The 26,129-nt window shown below is 47.5% G+C and overlaps 4 protein-coding genes across 4 annotated transcripts in view; all 4 read right to left on the bottom strand.

Moving 5' to 3' along the window:
* ccnjl (cyclin J-like) overlaps positions 1-4,783 on the bottom strand; it is a 12,544-nt gene extending 7,761 nt beyond the window's left edge. The window contains exons 1-3 of the mRNA XM_037461906.2: positions 4,413-4,783; positions 3,719-3,828; positions 518-728 (exon numbers count right to left, since the gene is read on the bottom strand). Of these exons, the coding sequence (XP_037317803.2) occupies positions 518-728; positions 3,719-3,796 (289 nt within the window). The 5' untranslated portion in view covers positions 3,797-3,828; positions 4,413-4,783. The remainder of the gene's footprint in view (positions 1-517; positions 729-3,718; positions 3,829-4,412) is intronic.
* A 254-nt stretch (positions 4,784-5,037) lies between these two features.
* c1qtnf2 (C1q and TNF related 2) lies at positions 5,038-7,977 on the bottom strand. The gene is made up of 3 exons (XM_037461907.2): positions 7,818-7,977; positions 7,225-7,476; positions 5,038-6,677 (listed from the first exon to the last, which is right to left on the bottom strand). Exons 1-3 carry the CDS (start codon positions 7,873-7,875, stop codon positions 6,037-6,039), a joined length of 951 nt encoding a protein of 316 aa, XP_037317804.2. The 5' UTR covers positions 7,876-7,977; the 3' UTR covers positions 5,038-6,036.
* A 338-nt stretch (positions 7,978-8,315) lies between these two features.
* Positions 8,316-13,067, bottom strand: slu7 (SLU7 homolog, splicing factor). Its single transcript, XM_037462462.2, has 15 exons — positions 12,896-13,067; positions 12,516-12,672; positions 11,733-11,886; positions 11,545-11,625; positions 11,017-11,181; positions 10,801-10,866; positions 10,554-10,685; positions 10,352-10,449; positions 10,194-10,261; positions 9,914-10,053; positions 9,527-9,688; positions 9,327-9,428; positions 9,159-9,236; positions 8,911-9,033; positions 8,316-8,823 (listed from the first exon to the last, which is right to left on the bottom strand). Exons 2-15 carry the CDS (start codon positions 12,662-12,664, stop codon positions 8,644-8,646), a joined length of 1,698 nt encoding a protein of 565 aa, XP_037318359.1. The 5' UTR covers positions 12,665-12,672; positions 12,896-13,067; the 3' UTR covers positions 8,316-8,643.
* Positions 13,068-13,777: 710 nt separating this feature from the next.
* On the bottom strand, positions 13,778-25,463 carry nsd1a (nuclear receptor binding SET domain protein 1a). Its single transcript, XM_037460180.2, has 24 exons — positions 25,046-25,463; positions 24,781-24,903; positions 23,737-24,443; positions 23,193-23,334; positions 22,842-23,014; positions 20,937-22,758; positions 20,659-20,783; positions 20,144-20,354; positions 19,888-19,991; positions 19,776-19,814; positions 19,460-19,672; positions 19,274-19,369; positions 19,078-19,201; positions 18,792-18,992; positions 18,116-18,295; positions 17,590-17,746; positions 17,271-17,476; positions 17,060-17,172; positions 16,711-16,980; positions 16,500-16,616; positions 16,273-16,414; positions 16,060-16,166; positions 15,778-15,976; positions 13,778-15,465 (listed from the first exon to the last, which is right to left on the bottom strand). The coding sequence occupies exons 3-24, from the start codon at positions 24,424-24,426 to the stop codon at positions 14,630-14,632; spliced, it is 6,267 nt and encodes a 2,088-aa protein (XP_037316077.2). The 5' UTR covers positions 24,427-24,443; positions 24,781-24,903; positions 25,046-25,463; the 3' UTR covers positions 13,778-14,629.
* Positions 25,464-26,129: the final 666 nt, after the last annotated feature.

Raw genomic sequence — 26,129 nt, 5'->3', positions numbered from 1 at the left:
TGCACTTCACTACAACTGTGTCTTTAGGAATTCAAAGTACACGGTCTGTGATATTGGGTTTTTGTTAACCGATCCCCCTTTCCATGGCTCGCCTCGATCAATGTGACCTTTTGAGCAGTAAAATGTTGTGAGGGACAATAATGAAGCTGCATGGCACACGAGCATAAACTACAGTAAATACCCTCTGGAACCAGTCCCATCTTTTAAATGATCACAACTTAAAGTGGAGGACATTTTGACCGTGGCAGGTGTGAAAGTAGTTCATCTCAAACCCACCGGGCTGATCGAGTAACAGCAGCAGCTCCAGACATGCTAGTGTTACCAGGATCAAAGACACACTGCACTAAATTGTCCAGGCAGGCAATCTATCAGATGAGTCTGGGAAGTGGAGCTGGACGAAAAATAGCCCTGTGGTCTGTAGAGCATCAATCAAATTAGCATTGTTGCAGGCGGTTTTGCACTTTTATGCCATCTGTGCACAAAGTGCCACAGGGCTGAAGGCTGAAAATGGACTTACTGGCCAGGAGCAGACACGAGAGGGCGATGACGTAGAGCTGCTTGACGGCCACGTCGTAGTGGTCCATGAACAGGTCCAGCAGGTAGACGGCCAGGTGACGCGCTGTGGGACACAGCTGGTAGCGATTGCTCAGGATGGCCAACAAGTCGGCAAAGTACCGCCGCATGCCGATCTGTGGAGAGTGGGCTCGGTAGACCGGTAGCTTCAGCTCCTGCAGAAGGGGGGGGGGGGGGGGGGGAGGTGGACACAGGGGAGAGGGTTGTAAAAAAAATAACACGCATGTCCCCTGCTGACTGGGTCTAACTGCTATCAGGAGAGCTGCTGTGAGTGAAATAATCAAAGAGTAAAGTTAATTTACCATCAGAAATACTTGATTACGATTCAACCTCATTTAAATTTCATTTAATTCCCCCCCCTGTCGAGAAGGGGAGCTAATTTGGGTCATTGCAAGGGTCTCTGAGTAATGGAGGGTGGTCATGAGTGTGTTTCAGTGCGTCTGTGTGAGTGTGGTTGTGGGGGTGAGGGGTGAGGGGGGGGGCACAGTACTCCAGTAGCAGTTGATTAGTAGATAGGATTAGGCTTCACCCCTAGCGCATCTCCTATTCATGTTCAATTAGCTGCATGTGTTTCAAAGTGGGAGACAGATCCTCGGGGGCATTAGCATCCAATCAGCCTCAGGTATCCTTACAATCAGCGACAGAAAAACAGAACCAACAGTTCAAACTGGATTCACCCATTCAGAGCAAATACTTTCTATGTACTTAAGCTGCTTATGTGAAATTGTTTTTTTGTTATTGCTCTCTGTGAATCGGAATAAAGACATGGGTTTTTGATTTGGATTTAATACAAGGTTTAGGACTGGTATTTTAATCTTCTTAGATTTAAACCGCAAAGGGGCCTTAGATGAGAGGAGGTATACAGAAAACAGGCCCATCATGTCGGGGCTGTTTGGAGACTCAAACAGTGCGATGTGGCTTTAGAGCTTCGTATTTCAAAAGAATCGCATGCTACAGTCAGACAATCCTTAAAATAACACCGTTTAGTGTGAGGCACCAACACGGCCGGCTCTGTAAACAGTCAACTATTTATTTTGAGCTGAACTAAGACAACAATGACTGACTCTTCAATGGAATCTAAAAATAAAGAGTACCCACTCCCAAAACCATGTACAGCCACCCCCCTCTCCACCACAACCAACCATACCACCCAACCCTCCCCAAACTCTCCTCCCACTGCCTCCATCTGTCTGTCTGGGGGTAGTACGAGGGCAGCAGGAGAAGGAGGGGAGGGGGGTGGATGCGAAGGGTGGGGGCCTGTTGGAGTCTGGAAGGCCTCCGGGTGGGGCAGGGGAGGGGGTGGGGGGGTCTGTGAGGGGCGGAGAAGGTGCCTTTGTGGGGGGACCAGCACCGTAATTAAGGATTCCACAGCTGCCTGTGCCTGATTTGCATGTCTGATCATTTGCCACATGCTACACGGCGCAGCTATCTCCCACATCAGGGCATTGCCGCTGCAGCAAACGTCATTAAGGCAGGATGAGACCGTGGGGGTGCAGGCGCCACGCAGGAAATCTGCACACCGTGTGGGGGCCTTTTAACACGCGCCTTTGATACTTACTTACTTACTACACCACTAATTTCCATTGCAACTGTGCTTTCCGCAGCGTAGCCACATTTGCCGTCGGGAAAGGCTGGTGCACAGCAAATCCCTCCACTAAGTTTATGAAACCTATTATACAGCTGGAGCATCCAATGGTGAAGGAACCTACTCAGTTTGGTTTCAAGATGAAATGTTAGTTGTTTTTTTAAATATATATATGTATAACCCCCTTTGTTTATTGACTAAATTACTTTAAGGTCATTTCTACTTCAAAAATGCTTCAGTGTTCAGTAGCTGTTAAAAAAAACACCTGCATTCTAAGCGTGAAAAGTATTGTGCATTCACCGTGAGCAGGAGAACAATTAATCGATTGAATGATTAGCAGACTAATCGATATTTATTAAAACGGTTAGTAGCAGCACCCACCGCTAAGAACACAACTGAAACCTTTGTTCTTATATGGTCTTAAAAAGGGAACTTCTGAGTTAAAACAGGGCCAAAACAGAGCAATCGACTCCAACTGTTAAATCCGCCGTGTGTCGCTACGCAGTCGTGACACAGCAGGTATACTGTGGTGAGCCTGTTGCTTTTGGATTTTACCAAAATAATAAAAGGCAACCAGGACTAACATCAGACCGACTATCTCTCCCTTATAGGATGTGAGGGAAGGGGGGGGGGGGGGGGTGTTGTTTAGTTTACAGCTCTGCGGGCACATTGTCAGTCGTCTCGCTCTGAGTCCGATTGTGAATAAAACGTTGAATCATATACAGGACTCAAACATTTGCTGCCAGACTGCAAACACGACGGCTCCCCCTCTGCACATCAATACAATCTTTGGTGCATTCAGGCATCTGATATCTAGAACCTGATCCGCATTCATCTCCCTAGACTGGAGACTGGCAGCAGAGTCCCGGCCCAAAGATGCCAGTCGAGTGACAGATGTCTCCATTAAAGTGACACATGGGAAGAAATATGATCACGCTTCGTGGTTAATTAAGCAATTCCCCTCAATGAGCTTTACATCCTCCATGTAATCTAATTTCAATCAGGACCCTCTTTCGGACTTTCAATATAGCGTGAGTTTTATAACCTGCTAAGAAGCAGCTGTGGAATATCAACACAGCCCTGTTGGATCTGGCTGCAAATAATGATCAGAATCAATAAAGTTGTCAGTTAATATTATCAATTAATCAATTTCTAGTCAGAAAAACATTTTTTTAAAGGAGAGAAAAAACTATATTTACTGAAATGTTTGCCTTCCAAAATGGTGCAAATAATTGTTGTGTCTATTCGGGACAAATGCAGCGATCATATTGTGATTGATTGGTCCTTAAAAATACTATACAATTGTAAAATCACATCACAAGTTACATTCCGACTTCATCTCATTTGTTTTGAAGACTACCAAAATATATTTAACCCAACACATCTTTTATCCCCTTAAACAATTGATTGTGGGATCATTTTCTACAGAGAGCAGCGGCGTGTTTTTGTGGATTTGCGTGGATTTGTTCGACAAACAAAAAAAAGTGGCAAGAGAACCGCGTGCGGCTCATCCTGTGAAGAAAAGCCCGCAGGACGCGGCAGTGGTCACCGGCGGCTCACCTTGATGCGCAGGGACTGATGGATGTCGGCAGCTAGCTGTCCCTTCCACCATTGCAACTCCCTCTCCATCCTTCCCATCCAGAGGAGACTCCAAGGATCGAGTGTTTTACCTGCGGAGACACGCGAGCTCCAAATCAAACAAGAGTTCCAACACTTTGGAAGTGAAAATAGATCGCGTAAATAAAAAAATAAAAAAAAAGAAGAGGGGGGAAGTTGGGCGTGCAAAAGTTCTCGTTAAATGGATTATACGATTTTAATCCGACGTGTCTGTCTGCGAAAATCAGGCGGTTCCGGAACACGGGGGTCTTGATTAGGTGGTCGATCACCTTTCTAATCCCACAGCAGAGGTCTCTGTCCCCGCATAGGCCATTTTCTCTGCTCGGGGAATTTAAATGGCTTCAGTTAAATGCCCTCTCGACCACGCTGTCGGTCCTTCGGATCACGGCGGCGTTTTGCACAGACAACACGGTTGTTCGCTTCCGACAACAAATAGCCAACAAATCTCACACTTTACGGTTATCATTCAAAACGCGTAGGTACCACGAGACAGTCAGGCTACAAGTTAAGTGCCCACCTCGTGAGAGAGAACCCCCCCCCCCCCAATTCAAAAAAATAAACAACAACTAAACATCTTCGTCATTGATCCAACGCGGCAGCGACCCGGTGAACTTTTAATCCCGGTGGTTCCACTCACCGACGGGAATGCCCCCTCCTCCTCCTCCTCTAGACCCCTTTGTCTCAGTCCGACATCCCGACCCGCAGGACTCCTCTTCGGCTCAACTTTCGCAAACACCGCTGTTTTTTCGGCCAAACGGCAACGTTCGAACCCGCCGTTCATTAAACAAGCCGCCGCGGACGAATCCCGGCAACAGGCGCTCCGTTGCGTCGTTTTTCCCCGAAACTGTGCGCACTTTTTCCGAGAGCGTTATTTTTTTCTCTTTTTTTTTTTTTTTTGCGACACCGTGTTTTCCTCCCCGGTAGCTCCGCTGTAACAAAGTAACGTTGAGCTCGGCCGCACGCGACGTGCAGGGCCCTCCTACTGCTGCCTGGGAGTTGTAGTCCTTCCGGTCCAGAGGTCATCGGCAGAACTACAAACCCTCAAACGTACACACAAGGCTTTCTTTAACATGTAAACATTATGCAATAGGCTTAATTATATTGTTTTGGTTGATTTATTTTACTTACAACACATTTTCATGTAAGAAAATAGTTCATTTTAAACTTAATATAAATATTAAAATAAATATATAAACCCCGCCTGCTCCAAGTCAGATGTCGAAGTGTCCTTGAACAAGACACCGAACCCTCAACCGCTCCCTGGGTTAGGCAGTCCAATGCTCCCACTGTGCGGGATGGGTAAAATGCAGAGAGCAATTTCCTGTATGTGTAAAATAATACTTGGCAATAAAAATAGCTTCTTCTTCTTCTAATATAATTAGTCAATTAGTTAATGCCAATAGCAGGGTTTAAATGATATACCAATGCTTTTTTAAGCTAGTCCATCTCTTTGCACAGGCAGGTTTTGTGCCACATTACTTTAAAACACTTTATAAATAAGTGGATGCTGCCACACAAATTTGGGTTCCACAAATGCTGTATTTTTTTTTATTTGGGACACAAAATATGGTGCATAGTATTGTACATGTGGGATGTTTTAATGATGTGTATGTATTGGTTGCTGTTCAAATGGAGTATGGGCGACTTTGCTTTTATCGCAAAATCAGCATTAATCAAAATGCATTTCTTACCATTTCAATTTAAGTGATCAAAAGATGGGATCGAGGCTGTCTGTGACAACTCCATTACAGTTGAAAATATATAATCTGATTGTCGTTTTTTACAAATGTTATCCGAGTTACACATTTTTGCATTCGGATGACGTAACCCTAAATACAGGTAATATTTGACGACCCAACCGTGGGGACCGGCTGAGGTATCCAATAACAACCACACATTGAGCTAACAACAATGAAGAGTTGTAAATTATATCCAAATGTTACAAATATCTAAATGAATTGAATCAATTTGTATGAATGGCATAAAATGCTTCTATATACATAATTATTATCCAATGCAATAAGAAATATTTGATCTATCTACAGAGATGGCTTATTTAAAGCCTCCGGGGAAACTTTTTAATAAACCAGAAAAACTATAAAAGGTTGTGATTTAACTTTTATCCCAAAAAAGTTTTGCTTTGGAATGTCCAACAATTAACGTCCCCTCTCTCGTGCCCCCTGGTGTCAGACTCTGGTTTCACAACATTTCGATAAAAAAAAATCCACCAAAAACTCAAATAAAAAGAAATGATCTCAGGATTAACCGTCATCTCGAGCATTATCTTTTCTATCAGCCTCGTCGAGATATTCCTGGTCGGCATAGATAAGAAAGCCAGTGAAGGTGCTGTCCGTCCAGAAGGGGTCAAAGAAGAGCCCGTTCTGGTCCGAGTAGAAGATCTGCAGCCACACCTGGTCGGACTGCTGCAGGTGGAGCACGGTGGAACCAGACGCCACGTCGTGGTTCCCCGTGTTGGCATCAAATGTCCTGATCTTGTACTGCCCGTTGTGCACCAGCCCGATGGCCAGGTGTTTGTTGGCCAGAGTGATGTCGTACGTGAAATAGTAGACGCCCGGCACGGCGCAGACGAACTTGCCGCTGCTGGCGTTGTAGTGATCGCCCTCGTTCAGCAGAATCCGGCTGAAGCGGATGGGCAGCCGCTCCTTGGGGTAGCTCTTGGTCGACGCCACGGAGAAGGCCGATCGGGCCGCGCGGCCGCAGTCGCACCCGCCCGGAGCTCCCCGTGGGCCGACGTCACCCAGCTCTCCCCGGGGACCCCGGGGTCCAGCCGCCCCTGCTGTCCCCCGTGGTCCCTTTAGACCACGAGGTCCAGCTTTGCCGATGGGGCCCTCGCGCCCTTTCACACCCGGCTTACCTGGGTTCCCTGTCCTCCCGGGATCACCTGACGAAATGAGGACAGAATGCTTGTCATTTTACAGCACAAAATGCACACATACTCCATCCCTATGGCTTACAACCTAATTGGATGATAGTTACTAAAGAGTCCTTCATTGTTTCCAGGTTCATGTGTGTCCTTTTTATAGTGTTCACATTTGAAGAATCAGAATATTCATCAGGCCTATTTGTTTGTTAGAGCCATGAGCCATTGTTAGAGCTGTACTGACCATATGAGTTTTCCTACATTCCAAGGGGGCAGAGAGGTGGAATACATGACATATTAACAATCCAGATAAACTTGATGTTAACAAGAAGCAAATGTGTTTTTAAATAAAGAAAGAAGAGATACAGACCTGGATGAAAATGAGTTGTATTTAGTCATGTTTCACAACTTGTGTCTCTAAGCCCAAGTGGAAGTCTTTGCAGCAGACGTCCTAAACATGTCTTTGTTTCTCAGTGAAACTACAATAGGACAACGTGAAGCATAATGTTGGACCTGTTGAACATTGCGGTGGGCGAAGATAGAAGAAGAGAGCCGAACCGATAAATACCTTGATCTCCCTTCCCCCCCCACAGTCCGTCCTTCCCGTCCGGACCGTCCCTCCCCGGGGGCCCCATGGCGCCCGGGGGCCCCGGTGACCCCGGGGCTCCGGGGTTTCCGTCGGGCCCAGCGGGGCCCGGCAGGCTGCAGACCAGCTGGGAGGAGAGGACGGTGATGTTGCGTGCTCTCTTTGACGAGGAATAGCTGGTTTGGGAGAGGACAACCGAGAGCAACACCACCAGCATCTGGAACATGATGGTCCCTGTGGGGCCGCAAGGGAAAGTCAATGTTTACAACAATTAATGCCTTTTTGTTTTTTTCATATAGTTTGCAATCAGATGAGTTTTAACAAAAACAACAAATCTGCTCAAATGGCTAAAGTGCAGGGAGTGGCAGCCGAGTGCATGCACGCTGTCTACAGTAGAATCCGATGAAAAACATCTGCCGTCTCAATGGTGCAGTCCTTTCAATGCCAATCACTCGGTGCTTAATCATCGATACGATACAAATAATTATACATACGTTAAATGAAAGAATGCCGCTAATGTCATGTTTTTGCTAAGGGATGGTATCAGACTTTTCAAAAACACAGTATGAACTCACCCGTTAAGTTATTATTCAGCTTTTTCTCCACGATAGTCCACAAACATGATGTTTCCATAACTGAGCGGGAGAGGATTCTTCAAGAGGAGAGAACATCCACCCTGTTTAGCATGTAGGCCTAAACACTGCCAACAAATACTTTCACTGTGATGTCATGACTTCAGATCATTGCAGCCAGAGTGCACAGTGGAAGTTGTGACGCATCGATTGTGCACTAACTGAAACAGTGGAGGGCGGGGGGGGGTGCTGTGTAACAGACATCTAGAATATTATCCAGATGTGTTGGTTTATTGCTGCGATGCAAAACCAAGATACCAAATTAAACATTTCAGCTGCTAGGTGAAATGAATTGATTAATTAAATGAATTGTAGTGAAAACTGATTGATTATGTGTGGCTGTTTTCAATGAGACACTATAAGCAACAACACATTTATTATGAAAATGAAAGCTTCTGGAATGATGTTTAAACTTTTTATTTTTATTGTAAAACTATTTAAAGAGTTAAAAGTCTTGTTTGGCATGCATGAAGCCCAGGAAAACCCAATAACTCATTGGAGATAGCAAGGTCTTTTATTATAAAAACAATATTATTCCCACTAAAAGTAATTACATTGAGACTGAGGGAGGCTCCCAGATTTAGGAAAAGCACAGATGGTGCTATGGTCCATCAACCTGTAGCTTCCAATACAATAAGAGAGCAGATTGACATTTTTAAAAAACTGTACACAATTTTTCACAAAAAGTGAGTTGTCTGAGTCAGAAACATGTCTCCCCCCCCCCCCCCCCACCGAGCAGCGGCTCTGGTAAGAGACTCCTTGAGGAGACTCAGTTTCCCAGGAAGGGAGCCATGGGATCATCTGCTCGGCAGCGCTTCATGCGGAAGGCCTCCATCTCCTCCTCAGTCGGTGCCTTTACTTCCTGCAGGCTGGTGTACGGCCTCTTTCTCTCTTCCACCTGCATTATTGCATCCACGTGCTTCACCCGCTTGTCCTCTGCTTCCAGTGCCTGCAGAGAAGAAACATGTTGGAGGTCAGTCACGCAGACATCAGGGAGACCAGGAGATAAACAGATGCTCTCAGGAGCACTAGGAACCTTTCTCAGCTTCTCCTTCTTCTTCTCTTCATCCTCTGAATCGCTGCCTTCAGAGATGTGCTTCTTGTTCTTCTTGTTCTTCTTTTTCTTCTTCTTGTCCTTCATCATCTTATCTTGATGCATCTGGAGATTTAAAAAAACATTGACACGATTAACATTGCACAATCCACACTTAAACTGACAATAGAATACACCTGCATTAGGATTAAAGGCAACTATGACAATATTAACTCTCCAGCATCACTTACTTCCAGCAGAGTCTTGTGCTCTTCTTCCTCCTGTGGCTCCATCAGTCCCTCGTCAAATGGAACACATTCGGAGTTGTTCTTCAGGTGAACAAAAAAAACACAACGTGAGAAAAATAATAAAACAGAGCCTGTGTGTATCAGGTAGTCTTTGAAAACTCATCTACTTACAATTCCAATCCCACTCTCTCCTGTGCAGTAACTCTGTTTGACCATGGAGTGACAACACTTGTATCCCCAGAAGCCATCGATCCAGAAGGAGCCCCAAATACACTAAAACACAAGAGATTGGTTTGAGAAAAGAAAAAAGGAAATGTGACCAAAATACAGCAAGTCACTCGCTTTCCCAAAGGGTGTTTTCCCATCCTCACTGAATGGTTGTTGATGATCACGTCCTCCTCATACTTGGAGCGAGCCACGGCCTTCTCCAGTCCCTTCAGTACGGCGCCGTGCCGAGAGTACTCCACGTAGTCTTCTGTCTGGGCCAGGAGCAGCTCCCGTGGGGGTGCATCCAAGTGCTCTTCTCCTCCATACTGATGTCAAAGACAAAAAGCACAGAGTCAATACTTGAGCCCACGATACTCCTGATTTTGGAGCACTACTGTAGTTCACAGACCAAATTCGTGAGTAAAGAAATCTAAATTGTTTAATACAGTTATTCCCATCTCAAACAAATTAGTTGGTTCCCATTAAAAAAAACAACAACACAAACAATTAGAAGACATAGTGCACAATGACATCACAGTTAGACGGATTACCTTCTCCAGAATGCCGTCTCTCAGTTTCTCTTTGAAGTCCTCCTTCTTGACTTTGAAGGACCGGTGGAGCAGCTCGAGCTTGGTGGGGTCGGCTTGCAGATGCACCTCGGAGCCCCTCTCGTACGCCTCCCAGGCAAACACTGTTACCAGAGGCAGTAATAGATTGGGAGGAGATGTGAGATCAAAGTAAATCCAGGATTTAAGTACGAGGGAGGGGAACATACAGCATTGCTGGTGCCGACTACAGAGAAACAGAGATGGAAACATCGCGGTGACTTACGCTGCGTTTGAGCCATGTTGATGGTTGCTCCGCTATAGCGAGCAAAATTGTCTCCAGCATACCCGACCCTGTCGGACAAAAAACAGTTAACCAAATAATTTCTACGGAAGCCAGTGGGAATGTTTGAGACATCAGGAAGTACAGTAACAACAACTTACTCGTCGGGGTTCATGCCGGTGTTGGAGTACGGGTTCTCTCTCATAGCTCGAGTCTTTGGATCGTAATATGCTGAATTTGGATCCAAATTCCTCAGGTACTGTGAGAAACCGACACGAGAGATTTTCATTATCGGGAGTCTGTGAGTTAGTAACAGTACACCAGCTCTCACTTTGATCAACAGCTTCCAGATGTGTCTCTTACTTTAGCCGTGTCTTCTCTGATACGCAGATTCCTAACAGTGATTCGTCTCTTGGAGTCAAAGTTCTGACCCGGCATGTCGATGTCATCTGCATATTTATCTTCGTCCTCATCCTCGCTGTCGTGTTCCCGCTCCTGCAGACAAATTATTAAAGTAATATGTTTTTAAAAGTTAAGTCTTCTAGACAAGACAGTGTTCCTTAAATTAGACAAAAATGCGATTCATATTTGATCTTGAGCGAAAACTTACAGATTGATCCAGTTTTCCAGAGGCCAACTCATCCTGAAGCTTCTGTGCCTTCAGTGTCCTTTTGGCCTGAGAAGCAGAAATAAATACAAAGCGTGATTTGTGTGCCGATGGGAAAGTACACACGACCGTTGTAATTACATTTTTCATACAGGCAGAGATCATATGGTGCCAGCAAAGTGTGTTTTCCTTTCTCTCAACAAACCAAAAAGAACTTACCAGATCTACTTTGGCGTATTCCTCCACGATGCGCTGGTGTTCCTCGGGGTCATACCCATTCCAGCGATCTCGCTTCCCATCATAGTCCAAGTCGAGATGTACCTGACTGTGTTCGTCTGGAGCTATTCCGTTACCTGTGTACCTCGCTCCAACTTTTCGGGGGCGCTGATGAGACAAAAGTAAATGTCAGGTTAACCTTATTAATGTCAGATACAATATTCTTTTAACCTTTTAGGTACTAAGCGTTTTTTAGATCTCATGGTAGAAATTTGCATTTAGACACTAAAACTGGCATATTCATCACGGAAAATAAAAATAATTTTGCATAAGCCATTTTATAACTCTAAAGATTGTTGGGTTATGTTTGGAGCATGTTCAACCTTAGCTTTGTAGCCCAGACTGTAAGCTTTCTTGTGTGGCATTCTTATATAGGTTCAATATGAGGGTCGTACCAAGAGGGTTGATGCTCAAGATTAGAAATGAAGGAAGATTCTTTTCTACCAGAAGTGGAAAGAGTTGTACATTTACCTCCAAGCAATCCTTCCTCTTGTGTGTAATGGCACCACAGTTCTCACAAGCTCCCTTACGGAACTTAGTGCTGACAGCGGTCTAGTTGGTGAAAGAAAAAAAAGCAAGAAAAAAAAAGAAGAAGACCGTATTACTTGAAAGCGCATTTGTAATGACTACACAAAAGTATCTCATTGATTAATTCTCACCTCTTGCACTCCTCTCTTATACCACTCTCCAACAGATGAGTATGGTGCCTCTTCTTCCTCCTGTGGTCTCTGATGCTTTAGAGTGGGCCTTTTGGATGGGTCAATGTACCATGGCACCGATGAAATGTACTGTGGGATGTGAGGGTTTATGTCTCTGGGGGAAAAGCACAAGTGGGTCACATTAATTTAACAGTAATTATACTGAAATGATGTCAAATTAAAAAGAAGTGTTATTCGATGTCTTCTGTGGCTTAGTCTGAGAGAATAATGTTAGGATCATCTCAGGCTCAGTTTGGGGATTACAAACTTGTTTAAAATCCAGGGTAAAATCCTGGTTTCTGGGTGTTTGTTTGTTATGTGAGACTCAAAAATATTGTGCACTGGAAATATTGAACAATTTCCTAGATCAGACCTTGGCTTGTATGTTTGTCTCACTTCATGTGATGTTTTATTCAGATGATGTAGTTATTAAACATATAATATGAAACAGTTGACATTTACCATACAAGATCTAAAGATGTATACAGCCAATAAAAAGCATTATCCATCCAGTGTTTCCCACTTATAAGGAAGTCGATTCATAATATGCCAGAATCTTCTACTTGATCATTGCTTTCTTTTGTAGTTGCACAACTTTATGAAACAGAAATACTAAATCAAGCACAGGGTAATCTTCTGAGAAGTTGTATTAATTATCTTTGCCAGTTAAATGTAGTCCTCTCACATATCCAGATATGAGCCAGTAGCGACTGCAGCAGCCTCCCAGTGCAGACGTGAACTTACTTCCCCTCCTCGTCCACCTCAGCTGGAGCGTTTCCCAGCTTCCTCTGCTCCTCCAGCTCCTTCTTCTTCCTCCAGTCCTCCCGGGTCATCTTCTTGGGCTCATCCAGGCCCACGATCCCCTCCGCGCTGACGGTGGCCTCTTCTGCCATTGTCGAACCTGCAGGAGAGGGACAGTATGCGTTAAGTGTGTCCTGATATACAACGCCACTTCCCGTCATTCTCTGGCTAATGCTCACGCTAACGTATTCGAGATGAACGCCATAGAAGTTGATACTGGAGCAGCGGCGCAGTGAGCCCAACGTTAGCCGTGAACCAGATGAGTGACGTGAACGGGAAGCATTTGGTCTCTTGTGGATTTATTCAACTAGTCACTTTATTACCTTTGTTTGGCTCCAACAAGTTACGCCGTAATACCCCGAAATTAAACCGTAGTTTCCTTCGTAGCTTGCGCTGTGTTTAAACTTGTCCGTTATGTTTTGGCCTAACACACGAGCGACGCCATTTTACAGCAACTGCAATTACGTCACGCTGTTTCTTCTTCTGCGGTGTTTAAATCGTGAAGATAACGTCACTGCCGTAAACAGCGACGTCTAGTGGACTCGTCTGTTCGCCCTAAATCTAAGCCTCAACCGCACAGATAATGCTGTTTACATGATGTATAGTGAAACCAGTACATGTTTTACCGTGTGGTATGACAATTATATTCTTGTGTTCAGTTCGCAACGCTTCTGAAATTTAAATGATGCGCATTCACAGTAATGTCGGGACTCGAGCAAACTTTGAATTGCGAGAATAACGGCCATGCGCGAAACTAGCCTGTGCTTCCTGTTTGTCTTCTGCTCTGTGCTCATTTATTTCACTTTAGTGTGGCAACATGCGTCACCAAGTTCAGGATCAACTGTTGATCCTTGTGTTTGTTGTATGACGTATTCTGTAAGCAATGTATGTAAAGAGGCCTTTAATAAAGCGCTTTGCATACAGTCTGAGGAATAAAGGGTTAAAAAGGGGCCCCCATGGAGCTCATTCTGACCACTAGAAAATACAGATAAATAATTGCTATTTATCATTAGTGGCTAATTTTGCTTGAATAAGTCTCCCCAGACTTGGTCAAATGTTCTTTGAATCGTGTATAGTCAAGGTTTATGATGATAAACCACGATGAGCGTGTGATTGAGAGAAGATAAATTGTAGTTTGACGTCTCACTTTAAGTCACAATTATCAATTGTTAGTCAAGACTAAATGTGAGAATTCAAGCCCCTGGAGACACATAAAAATATGTTTATTTTCTGCCAACTGTTGATTTGGCTTGCTTATCTGTCAAACATTTACACTTAGGAGGTCACAGTAGAAAACCAAAATATAATGTTGTGACACATTGACCGGAGTCTGAACAGTGAATCTGTACTTTGATCAAACTCTGAATGGGACAGAAGTGACCAATGGAAGACAAATGTTACATTTTTTTTTTTTTACTAGTGTAGTTGTCATGACTTTTCTGTGTTTCTCTGATAACTGCCCCAACTGTTGATTGAAAATGTAAAGAAACAAAATGAAAGGGCAGTTTTTGTAGTGAGTGAGTGAATCATCAAAAGTCTTTATGACTCCAGTGGGTTTATTTTTGCATTCTTCAGAAGCACCGAGCAGACATTGTTGTGCCAAACTCTAACATGGACCAGTGAGAACTCTACTTTGATCACTCTTGTAGTTAGATATACAAAGTTAAGACAGTAACAGCAACATAACATGCCCTAATGACAGTTTGGTCAGGTAAAACTTCTCACCTTTTTCTTATATTCCAAACATTGAAAAAGGCCAAAAAATGTAAACAATGTTGAAAAAAACAAACCATGGAACATAACAGCACCAGACACAAACATATCGACGTAAGTATAAAGAGACGGACTGAGACAGTTCTTGAGACCTAGCACCAGTACGCATCCCCACCATCAGTCCAGCAGTCTGGGGACTCGAAGGCAACGCGGTACCAAAGTGAAGGCAGTGTTGCTTTCAAGTAGGTACCGAAATATCAAACTCTCGGCCTTTTTTCAAACTTTTTTGTTTTGAGTGGAGAGTTTGATGCTGAGTTGTCATTAAGGAAAAAGGGGGACCAGAGTCACTTGTCATTGTCCTCTACTCTACCCCACTCCTCCCCTTCCACCTCTCCATCATCATCATCGTCATCGTCGTCGTCATCGTCGTCGTCATCATCGTCGTCATCATCGGTATCTTCATTGGCATAATCACCCCAAGTGTCATACACATCCCCTCCTTCGCCCCCCCCTTTGTGATCGCCTTCCTGCAGCTGATCATCTCCATACCGCGGCTCATCTTCCACGACCTCCATCTCCTCCATGTCATCCTCTTCTTCCTCCTCCGCCTCCACCTCCTCCTCCTCCTCCTCCTCTGCTTCTTCATCTTCACCGTCATCGTCCAAGTCCTCCATCTCTAACCCGCACACCTCCCCGTCCTCCACCTCGCCGTCCTCTCTTTCGTCTCTGGAGGAGGTGGGGGTGGAAAACCCTTTCCCCTCAGTCCGGTCCGTGCCGTAAGGGCCGCTGGAGGGGACGAAGCTCGAGGTAGCCGTCTTTGTGTTGATATAGAGGCGAGGCGGGGGCCCCTGTCCGGCCGATGCACCCTGTCCATCGGGGGAAGAAACTGGAGCAGAAGTGGCTTCTCTGGAGTCGGGGCCGGGTGACTGAGTGACCGGCGCGGCCACGTTCCCCGGCCTCACGGAGGTCATGCCGGGCACGTATTCACGGATCTCCCCCGGCTCCAGTGGGTCCGGTCCACAGGGGTCGTGTTCACTGCACGACAGCTTGCCGTCCAGTTTGGAGATGAAGAGCATGCCGTCGCGATGCTCCTTACAGTAGGAGCTGGGACACATCTCACAGAACGAAGCTGCCTCTTTACCGCAGACGTCACACTGGTGCCATGGACACTCCCATCGCCCTGGAGACAAGATCGCTATCATTATCAGGTAAAAACATTCACCCGTCTCTTTTAAAGGTCACAATAGTCCGATTTTGATCAAAGAGATGAGGTGCAAAAAAAATTCACATCCAAGAGGTATGCTGATAATCTCCATTTGGACAGTGACACCATGACCTGCTGTTATCTGTGATCCTTCTGAATGAATCATAGTAACACTATTGAGGCTATTCAGTCCACTCACATCCAAACTAGTTCTCACTACCATGTTTACATCACATGTCATTTAGCTGACTGTATATAACACAGCGCTTATATAGCGCCTGGACTTGCCTGCAGGCCTCTTGGCCAGGTGGAGGCAGTCGGCGTGATAGACCTTGGGGCAACCCGGCTTCTTACAGGACACTATCTGGCCCCCGTCTCCGCAGCTGAAGCACTCGTCCTCCCTCTCCTTGGTCACTTCTTGCTTGGTCTTCTTCTTCATGGGGACCTTCCTCTTACCTTCCTTCAGCTTCTCAGCCGATGGCTGGTTCTGATAGACAGACGAATGGAGGTTACAGGGCTGCACTTCTTGAAAGTTCGACAGGATTGTGGGTTTTTTCTGAACGCGCCTACCTTTGGCCTGACCCCCAGGAAACCACTGCAGTTTGGTGCTCCACATTTACAAGCAGTTTTGCCATTGCCCAGACACTCCAGGTTGTAGTTAAAATTCAGCTCCACACCTAAGGCACACGTTGTCTTAGATCGATGCGGCACTCTGACGTGTAGATTGTAAATGAATCAACTTAACACAAAACACCCAAGTGGGAGGAACGCTGTCACTCAAACCTTTTGGGATGTCTTGTAGAGCAAACAGCCCCACTCTGGTGTCCCCATTCACGGTCCACTTCTGAGTCTCACAGTTGGGCTGGCAGCAGTGGTTCATGAAGCGAGCCTGGTTCCCTTTGGGCCCGGCGTCAATGATCCGGTCCTTGAGTGACAAAGTACAAACTGGTTTGCACAAGATCTACATAATGCATGGAGTGTGTCGCCGTGCACACAGCGTGTGGGATCACCTTGTCCACTGTAAGCATGTAGAAGTTACAGATGTCGTTCTCCTGGGCGTGTCGGATCCTGGCCCGGCATTCTTCTTCATCGATCACCTCTCCCACATATTCGCTGACGAAGGCTCCCTGAGCAGGAAAGCGGGACGGGTCGTTGTGAAACGGGCAGAGATGGACGCATTGGGCGCGAGAAACACCCGTGGGTTATTTTCTTCTGACGTACCTTCTTGATGTCCGACACGCCGACTAAACCCCAGCCACGCGACAGCGTTCGGAAGATTTCCACAGGCGTGTACTGGCGCTTTGTGAAGGCCTGGTTCTGACAACGCTCACCGGCCACACACACCTGAGGGTGGCACTCGTACATCAGCATGCGGTTAATGCACTCGGAGTCCACGCCGCACGGGTTCTCGTCAGACGCCTTACAGTTGCAGCGCGGGATCTCCGACAGGTCGGCGGTAAAGATCTGCACTTTGCCGATGGGCCGGTTGACCTGACAGACGGACGCAGGGTGGTTTAAGAACTGAAGCGCGCCGAGCTGGACCGAGGAGCTGAGGACGAGCAAGCGGTACCTTGATGTGCTTGTATGGAGGAGGCTTCTTGTCGTTCTTTCTGTTCTCCTGGAGCTGCTTCATCTCCCTCTCGGCCTGCAGCTCTCTGAACCGCTCTGCTGCGTCAGTCAAGGCTTTGAGGACAGAAAGTATTCCAGAAATAGAAGATGTACAGACTTTCTTAACAGATCAAAAGCAGCGACATTAATCAATAATGGACACAAGTACATACCATTTTTGTACACCGCATCTGCTCCCTTTCCCATCTTCTCTATGTTGTGAGTGTCACCCTCCATGTAGGGGAAGACTCTGGCATGGTACGTCCACACAAAATCTCTGGATCCAAAGAATTGCACGGGGAACTCTCCCACCTCATGTTTCATCCTCAAGATGTTGTCCGGAACGTCTCTGGTCAGACAAACTTCTGCAGGCCACCACCTGAAGAGTTGGTCAGAAATATGGGGGCAAGTTTGGCTGATGCTTAAAGACACTGTGTGTGTGTGTGTGTGTGTGTGTGTGTGTGTGTAAGAAAAGCAATGTAGTGACCTTACCTGTAACGCCCCCATTTCACCCACAGTATGTCCTTAATGCGAGGCCTCTTTCCAGCTTTGCAGTCATTGCAGAACCAGCTGCCCTGTGGCATCTCGATGTTCAAACACTCCTGATGGAAAGCAGCAGGACAGGCCTCACAGCACAGCAGGCTGCCCCCTACGGAACCACGATGAGGTCCTTCTTATCACCAGGAGGTTTGTCACCGTTTGTTTAAAATGTAATATATACTCTTTAAACCCAAAAGGCCTTTTATATATGAAACAGACGGGGAACTGGTGTGACCAGTTTATCCATTATCACACAGGAAGAGGAGGCAGTGAAATCCAAGGAACTCAACTGTGTTATTAACGATGTCGTCAAACTCACAACATGTAGTGATGTGAAGGCTTATTATTTTAAGGGGAGCATCTAATTGCTAGGTAGGATTGGCCATACAAATACATCTGACACATGACTTTGTCCTGAAGAAGAACAAGCAATGCATGGAGTGGAGTGGAGTGGAGTAGCAGTGAAGACCAGACTTACCCTCAGAGCACACAAAGCACCAGCTCACGTTGATGTGTTCGTGGTTCTTGCAGCCCTTGCGGGGAGTAAAGTGGTTTGGACAGAGGAAGCTATTGTTAGCCAGCACCAGGCTGCCTGCTGCCATACAGTTGTCATTGGCGTGATAGGCCACGGGGCAGCGAACGCATCGAGCCAACCGACCTACGATGAAAATACAGAGGAGCCGAGGCTTATTGATCCACGAAACATCTCTACAGCACACACACACAGCGCTCTCAGTTAGATTAAATCAACGTGAAGAAAATGTTTTATGGAGGTATAACATTGTAAATACTAAAGTTAAACGCTGTCATTTTGGTACCATCAATTCTAATGAGACATGAAGAAATATGCCAAAGACTTTTCACATAAAAGCACTATATTTTCAGGTAAAGCATGAAAATAATTTAATATAATAAAAAATAACAACATGTATCCATTTGACTGGGACAATCTACACCACAGATGCTGCTCAGGTGAAAAGGTTGCCAGGCACAATTGTAACGTTTATACCAAACAGAACCGTGACTTTACTCCCAAAGCACCGCAGCTCTTGGCTAAAAGAGTTTAATTTGAACGTGGTTTCAAATCTCTGTCATTTCTAAACCAGTCACAGTCATGTCACAAGGACTGAAGTCTCGGGCGAGAGGGGACTTACCTTTGGTGCTGCAGATGTTGAGAGGGTTGGCGATGTGGCAGGACAGACACACGTGCAGAGGGCAGCGGGAGCCCTTGCTGTGCGGCTGCGTGGCGGAGAACGCCGATATACAGTCGTTGTGGTAGAACTTCCCGCACAGCGGTATGATGCAGCGCTTCACCCCACTGCCGGGCTTCTTGCACACGAAGCACGCGTGCACACCTGAGAGCGAACAAAAGCAACATTTGGGACGCGTTTTAAGGACACACACGTGTCGGTCCTTTGTCAGACACGAGTCGTGACCCACCTGCGTTGCACTCGCCACAGAGGAATTTCCCCTTGGGGGCCGCTGACAGGCCAATGCACTGCGGGTGAAAGGCTCCATAACAGTGTCCTTCACACACCAGCAGGTCACCCGTCCGCTCGCACACCTGCACAGACATGCACAGTAAGGGCCGAGCTCATGGGCGCCGAAATCTATACTCTCAGGTAGATCGGCTCACCTGACAGACGTTCTCCTTTAGGGAGGTAGCTCCTATTTTCCCCTTTACATCCACCTGAGAGGAGAGGCTGTCATTCAAGCAGACAGACGGCAGCACCTAGAGAGGTGAGCAAAGGCGTTCTGTTAACACTCAGGGCTGCAAGGTGGCTCATTGTTTTCTTATTGTTGAACAATACAACGTGCACACCTCAGGTCTGGGAGTCGCAGGACGCGCGTGTGGTTTTTCCGTAGTGCTGCAGGCTTCCACCTCGGCCCCCCCCCGGGGCGTCTCAGATCCCTGAGGGCTGGGGGGCCACTTATAAGGGAGGACCAGGGGGAGTTCTTTGCATTCTGATTGGTCGGGCGCAGCAGGGGGAGAGGATTCACCGGCCGGAGGCTTCTCCTTCTTCACAGATACATCCTATAAAATGTGAGATTTCATTGTGCTTAGGAAAGTTAAACATATTTTTTAGACTTATAATGTATGAGGATAAATATTGCTTTGAGTTGTGTTTTTTTTGTACCTGAGTTTTCTTGATCGAGGTTTCTTGTCGCTTTGGCTCCTAGAAAACAACGAGTCAGGAAAGTCAACATTTTATCGTCCAAAAAACCCCATCTAAATAAATTCTGACATACCTTCTTCTTTGTATGAGCAACAGACACTTCTTCTATGGTACATTCCAGCACCTGGTGAGACAGTTTCCTTGGCCTCTTTCTGTCTGGGACCAATAACCCTGTTTCTGAAGTAAAACAGTTCCCAATTATTTAATAAAATCCCATCTGGGAGAAACCTCGGTATTAAATAAACCAAAAGATGTCACATTTTTGGTCCAGCAACAGTGGACAAATGAACGTCATACAACACAACTTAGACACACTTGAATATACTTACCAGAATCGGGAGGTAGATCAGTTTCTTCTGCGGTCTCTGCATCGATGGAGGGTTGAGTTGGAGCTGGAGACAATGGGGATGCTACAGGAGAACGCTCATCCTGAGGTGGACTCTGTTCCGAAGCCTCCAGTGGTCCAACAGAAGAGGAGGCCGAGGTACTTGTGTCCGCCGTGGTGCTGAGGTCGTGGAGCGCCGTCATCCCCGATGTCTGCTGCATGCACACATACAAATGAAGCGCTCCAACGGCATTCTACGTTTTGAGGGGATTTAAAGTCTTTGTTCTTGCAATGACATAATGGTGACCTTGCAAGACGACCATTAACAACATAATATAATCTTATATTTTGTACAGAAGTTATATCCATCCGTCTTGTAAGAGTACAAGGAGATGAATCAATTCGTTTACAGAAGAAATCGGTAAAAATAGGTACGACAGAATATTCAAGAACCGAGTGAATAAAAGATACATTTCAGTTTCTGTTTTTCACTTTCAGCTGCTACGTAAGGAAACTAACCATTTTGGAAGATTCTGAGGAGTGTTTCTTTGATTTCTTTTTTGGGACAAAAATCTGTTCGTACTCCTCGATGGACTCCAGGAGCCTTTTAGTTGGTTTCCGGAGACGCTTGTTCTCCGAATGTCCTGCGTGAACACACATGACACACATTTACACCTGCTGTTACCCAACACGATGTCCAATCCAAGCAAAGACAAGTCTTCTAAAAACACAACAAATACACAGGAAGGACGTGCTCTTTCCTTTCCTTAGTGAAACCTCGTCGGTTTGCGTCTTACCGGCTGCGCCGCTCATCTCGAAGAAGAGCGAGTCGTCCTCTGCCTGCTTCTCGACTCCCAGATCCAGATCTGGGGACCCCCTCGTGTGGTAAGACCCATTCGTCTCAGCGGGCGCCCGGCTCATCACGTCCGCCTTATTCTCAGCGGCCCCCTCCAACATCTGCCAGCGCTTCTTTGGAGCCACTGCAGATCCTGAGTTCTTAACGAGGTAGCTGGCCGAGGGATCAGCGGCGGCGGCGGCGGCGGCGGCAGCGGCGGCAGCGGCAGCGGCAGCAGTACAGGACCCGGGACCAGCTAGGTCAGCGTGGCCACTGACAAACTCCCTGCCGTAAGCCAGGTCGGCCAGGTCCGAAGACAGCCCAGGTATGCCCAGGTTTAGTTTGGCAGGAAGCCGCTGCTTCCGGCGCTGCTTGTCCGAGCTGCCGGTCTTGGAGCGGGCGGGAACGACTTCACAATGGTAGGTGTCGGCCGTCATGATGGCTTTAGTCCTGTTCTTGCTCCTCGCCGCCGTGTTTTTGGGTGTTGTGGATTTCCTCGACCTCCCGTTCTCCGTTTTGATGGCGCCGCCAGCGGAACCCTTCAGTTCTCCTCCCGTGAACGTCGGGAGCATCAGGGGCTCCTGCTTGATCAGGGCAGGCGACGGCGGTACAGCCAAGGGTTTGCCTTCCTGTTCTCTGGTGTCGTGCATGTCCTTCAGGAGCATCAGGAAGGTGCTGAACTTGTAATTGGAATCCGGCCGAAATGCCGTGGGCTCAGAGTCGCCGTTGTCCTCCTTGACAAGAGATTTAAACGTCAGTTCCTTAACATCCTGGAAAGCATTCATGGGCGAGGGAGAGGAGGACGGCGAGGTGCAATAGGACAGATCTGGGTTTTCGGTCTTGACCGTGACCGGCTGCACAGCGGGCAGACACGAGTCCTCGGACAGGGACTTTATCAACGAGCCGTTCCGAATGTGTTTCTTGTCGGGCTTCCGAGCGCGCCTCTTTGGAGAGCTGTGATTCCTAGAGGTGGAAGCGGTGCAGGGCGATTCCACCTGAGGACAGTTTTCAGGTGTTCTTACGGGTGCGTCCGATGAGGCGTCTGTGGAGAGTTGGCTTGTGTCCAGCGCATCTTTGAGCTCCGTCTCCTCTGCTCTGAGAGCCCTCGTCATGAGACCACTGCTGGCAGGGAGACTCATGGAGTGCTTTTCGGTCGGACTGTACGGCAATTCACGAGCGCTGCCCGAACTCTGCTCAGGAAGCGTCTCTTTGGACGACAACCCTTCTGTTAGAGCGCTAAAGGCGTCACAGGGATAGGTAGACGGGTTCACTTTCTCTGCACACTTTGTCTTAGTTTTTGTTGAACCCTTTTCTTTTCTGTGTTTCGGAGGCAACAACGTGCGTTTGGGACGATGCAGCATCGGAACTGAATCCAGGTCCGTGTAGGCCGAGTCCTTCGGCTCGTCTTTCAGTGCACAAGTTGCTGTGGGACGGCACTCCGCCATGTTTGTGATGGTAGATGACCCCTTGGATCCACCGACTATATGACCGAATATGTCTGACAAGCATTTCTTTTTCTTCTTGCAGGCTTTGCTCTTGTTGTGTTGAACTGAAGGAGAGTTTTTGATGAGAGCGTGCTCGTTTCCACTGGGGGCCACACTGGGCGATGGGGGTCGTCGGCTGGTGTCCACGGAGACGGAGGCTGTGGGGCTCGGGCTGGGAACACGCTCCTCTCCGTTTTCAGATGCTGGAAGCAGGCGTTCGGAATTCCTTCTCCGATCTCGGAGCAGACCCTCGGCTTCTTCCACACTGACTTTCCAGGCTGTCATCAAACTTTTGGGTATCTGCAAAGGATCGAAATTACATTCAAAATGAAGGTTCACAATAACGTTGCAGCCTATTTTTCAAATTGATGACGCGTATTTACCGTATACTTGTAGTCTTTCTCCTTCTGTTTCCCCCTCCGTCGAAGCACAGGTAGGTCTTGAAACTCATGGCCTCCCTCAAAAGGAAGAATGGCATTTCCGGGGACCCAGGCACCTTCTGAAATCTCCCCAATGGTTTGCAGGAAATACATCCGACAAGGACGGGGATGGGGAACTGAAACCGAGTAAATCAGGTACAAATGACTAATTACACAGTAGGATTCCTTTGCTTGGTGTTACTTACCTGTCGGGTGAAGCTCGAGTGGCAGAAAACAATTTGACAATTGTATTGTTAAATTCATTATAGGATCAAACTTCTTCTCCTCCACTGTTTGTTCTGAATGGAGCCTCACCTTTCATCTTAGTGTAGATCCCCTGGTCGGGGTCACAGTTGATGGCGCAGGGCCACCAGGGCCGTCTGTTGAATTTGGCCCACACAAAGTCCCCTTCTGTGTATTTCACTGCAGGAAGAGGCTTTTTCTTTGGGCTATTGGACTGACCAGGACAATAATAAAAAATACTATATCAGGAATGTTATCTAATACACAAAATGTATGAAAACGTCATCGCATTTCAGACATTTTGGGGTAATTACTGATATTAAATTATCCTGTGACTTAACCTCTGCATCTGAACACACTATTTACACACCTGTATTGTGTTAGTACAGATTTTTAACTGTTCTGTTAACAGTGTATTTTAAAAAACATTGTTCCCTCCACCTTGTACAATCAGATCAATTATACGTAGGAAGGCATGCTTACAGGCCAAGTTCAATAACATAATACTTAACCATCACTTCTATTCCTACTGGCCTTCTCAGTGGAAATACATGACCCGGATATACTCTTCCATCACGTGGCCTGCACAGAGGTATCCCACGCGTGTCGGACTCACATTCGAGTTGGTGCCCGCTGGGGAAATAAGTCCGGGGTCAACGGGAGATCCGAGTTCCCCGTCACTGTCCGACTCCTCGCCGAAGCTCCACCCGTCTCTCATGGTGATGTCTGGCAGTGCGCTGGGGCTTAGTGTGGGGTTCAGTTCAGATATGGTTTTGGACATCAGGTTAAAGACCGTAGGTTTGTACGTTCTTTTGTCCGCACCCGAGCTGCTCGCGGCCCTGCGGTCAGTCACAGTTCGATCCGAGTGTTGAAAAGGGGCCATGTCCTCGCTGCTGCTGCCCCCCCCCTCTTCTTTAATGTCACTGCTGTCAAACAGCGTGGATTCGAAATGCAGGTAGCCATTGGGGATGGGCGAGCAGCGCTCCATGCTGTCGGGACTGCGAGAGGAGAAGTCGTTTCTGCTCACGTCCTGCAGAGTCTCAAAGGGCTCCACGCCATCGTTGGCCGGAGACGGAGGCAGCCGGACTGGCGGCGCCTCAGACTCCTCATCGTCACTGATGGGGCTGGCACAGCGCAAGTGGTTCCTGGGGTTACGGTCCCTCTCCGGGTCGGACCTGTTGACCACGGAGGTCAGGTCCTGCAGCCTCCTCAGAGGGCTGTAGCAGTGGGATCGGTCGGGCTGGTTGTACCCAAGTGCTGCTGGCTGTTTGAGGCTGCAGGACGGCGGCCTGTAGGACTGGTTCATGTTGTCATGGCTCTATCCTGTCAAAGAAAGGAAAACAGCCAGGTTAGTGTGTGTGTGGGGGGGGGGGGATCATTTAAGTTGCTCCTTAACTGCTTAACAAGCTTTGTGTACTGCACATTCAAATATGGAAACATTGCGGAAATAAAACAACAGGTAAACAGAAATCTATAAAAAGGAGCATATTGCCGCCGTGCGCGCACACACACACACACACACACACACTAATATGCCGACATTGCATGGGCTCCATGCTAGAGGCCGCTCGGACGGCACAGGACAAAACCCGGGACACGACCGCCGGCTCCCTGCGAATCACACATTTCATTGACAAAGTGTGAGGAAATAGCCGCGTACCGCTTTGTCTGCCGGCCGCGGGTCAGTGGAGCGGTCAATGGAGTCAATGGAGGAGCGCACAGGCGGAGGAGGTGGTGACACCGAACCATCACAGGAACACAGTGAGTGGCTCGCACAAACAAGCTAGAGCCACACACCGACAGAAGGAAGCCACTGTTAACTCTCTCTCTCACACACACACACACACACAGACAAAAAAAAGGGCTGATCGCCCACTAAGTTCACAACATTACCAACACGTGGGGGGAAAAAGAGGAAAACTCACCATTTGGAGGTCGGTTACCGTGAAACCGCCGGCGGATGTTTGATAATGTGGCACACAGCGGGTGCTTCTCTGGCTCGGTGAGAGCGGGTCTGCACAGCGGCAGTAGGCCGAGGCACGGCTCTCATTCCCTGCGCGTCATCCGCCTGATCAGCGGCGGCCCCATTGAAGAAAAAGAGAAAGGAAAAAAAAGCTGTCACCTTAAATAAGAAAATAAAAAGTAATTCTCCAATCCGCCACAAGACCAGCGGAAATTCAGTGTGCCAGAACCTCAACAGCCACAGCAGCTTATTTACTACATGGGGGGGGTTGGAGGGGGGGTTGCCTGCTGTCGAAGTGCCCCTGGTTATGTTAAAACAAGCCCAGACCGACTGTGATGGTGAGCAGCAACCAATCGGCACTGCTACCCAACCCCCCCGTCTGCACAGGGCCGTGACACTCACCCTCCCAACGCACGCACACACTCACAAGCGCGTGCGCTCAGACAAACAGGGCCGCGCGCGTGCGTGCGTGCACCGCCAGGTAAAGTTTTCACTATGGTGGGTATTCACTGAGGCGCTTTGTGCAAATGGAAACCGTTCCTTCGCGTCCGTCCCGTTGCTCCCGCATTGACGGGCCTGTGCGTGTGCGTGTGTGTGTGCGTGTGTGTGTGTGTGTGTGTGTCGTGGGGAGATCGAGAACACAAAATGATTTTGCACTGCGCAAACAACCGCGCGGCCTCTCCGCTCAAACCAAACGACACGCGCCATGTTGCCTTTTCCCCCCCCCCCACCGAGTCCTCTGGCATGAGGAAATAGGCCGCGAGGCGCCCACGAAAACACGATGAAGGGAGCCCGCGTGTCTCTCTAAGCGTGGAATAAATCCGCTTCCCCCCCCCCCCACCGATATAAAACCAACAGTGATCGATGTCCAGTGTGGCCTCACGAAACCCTCGTGAGGATTCGGTGCGCGCTTTGTGGATCCAACTGATGCGTCTCCATCAGGGCGCACAGAGAGCACAATGGGCTCGCAGGATGAAACAAAGACCTTTCAGTTACAGGACGATTTGACACCAGAGACGCTTTACGTTCCCGGGTGCAGATTTTTT

This window comes from Pungitius pungitius, chromosome 2, assembly GCF_949316345.1.
Source record: "Pungitius pungitius chromosome 2, fPunPun2.1, whole genome shotgun sequence".
Lineage (NCBI taxonomy): Eukaryota > Metazoa > Chordata > Actinopteri > Perciformes > Gasterosteidae > Pungitius > Pungitius pungitius.
This window is presented reverse-complemented; position numbering and strand designations above follow the sequence as displayed.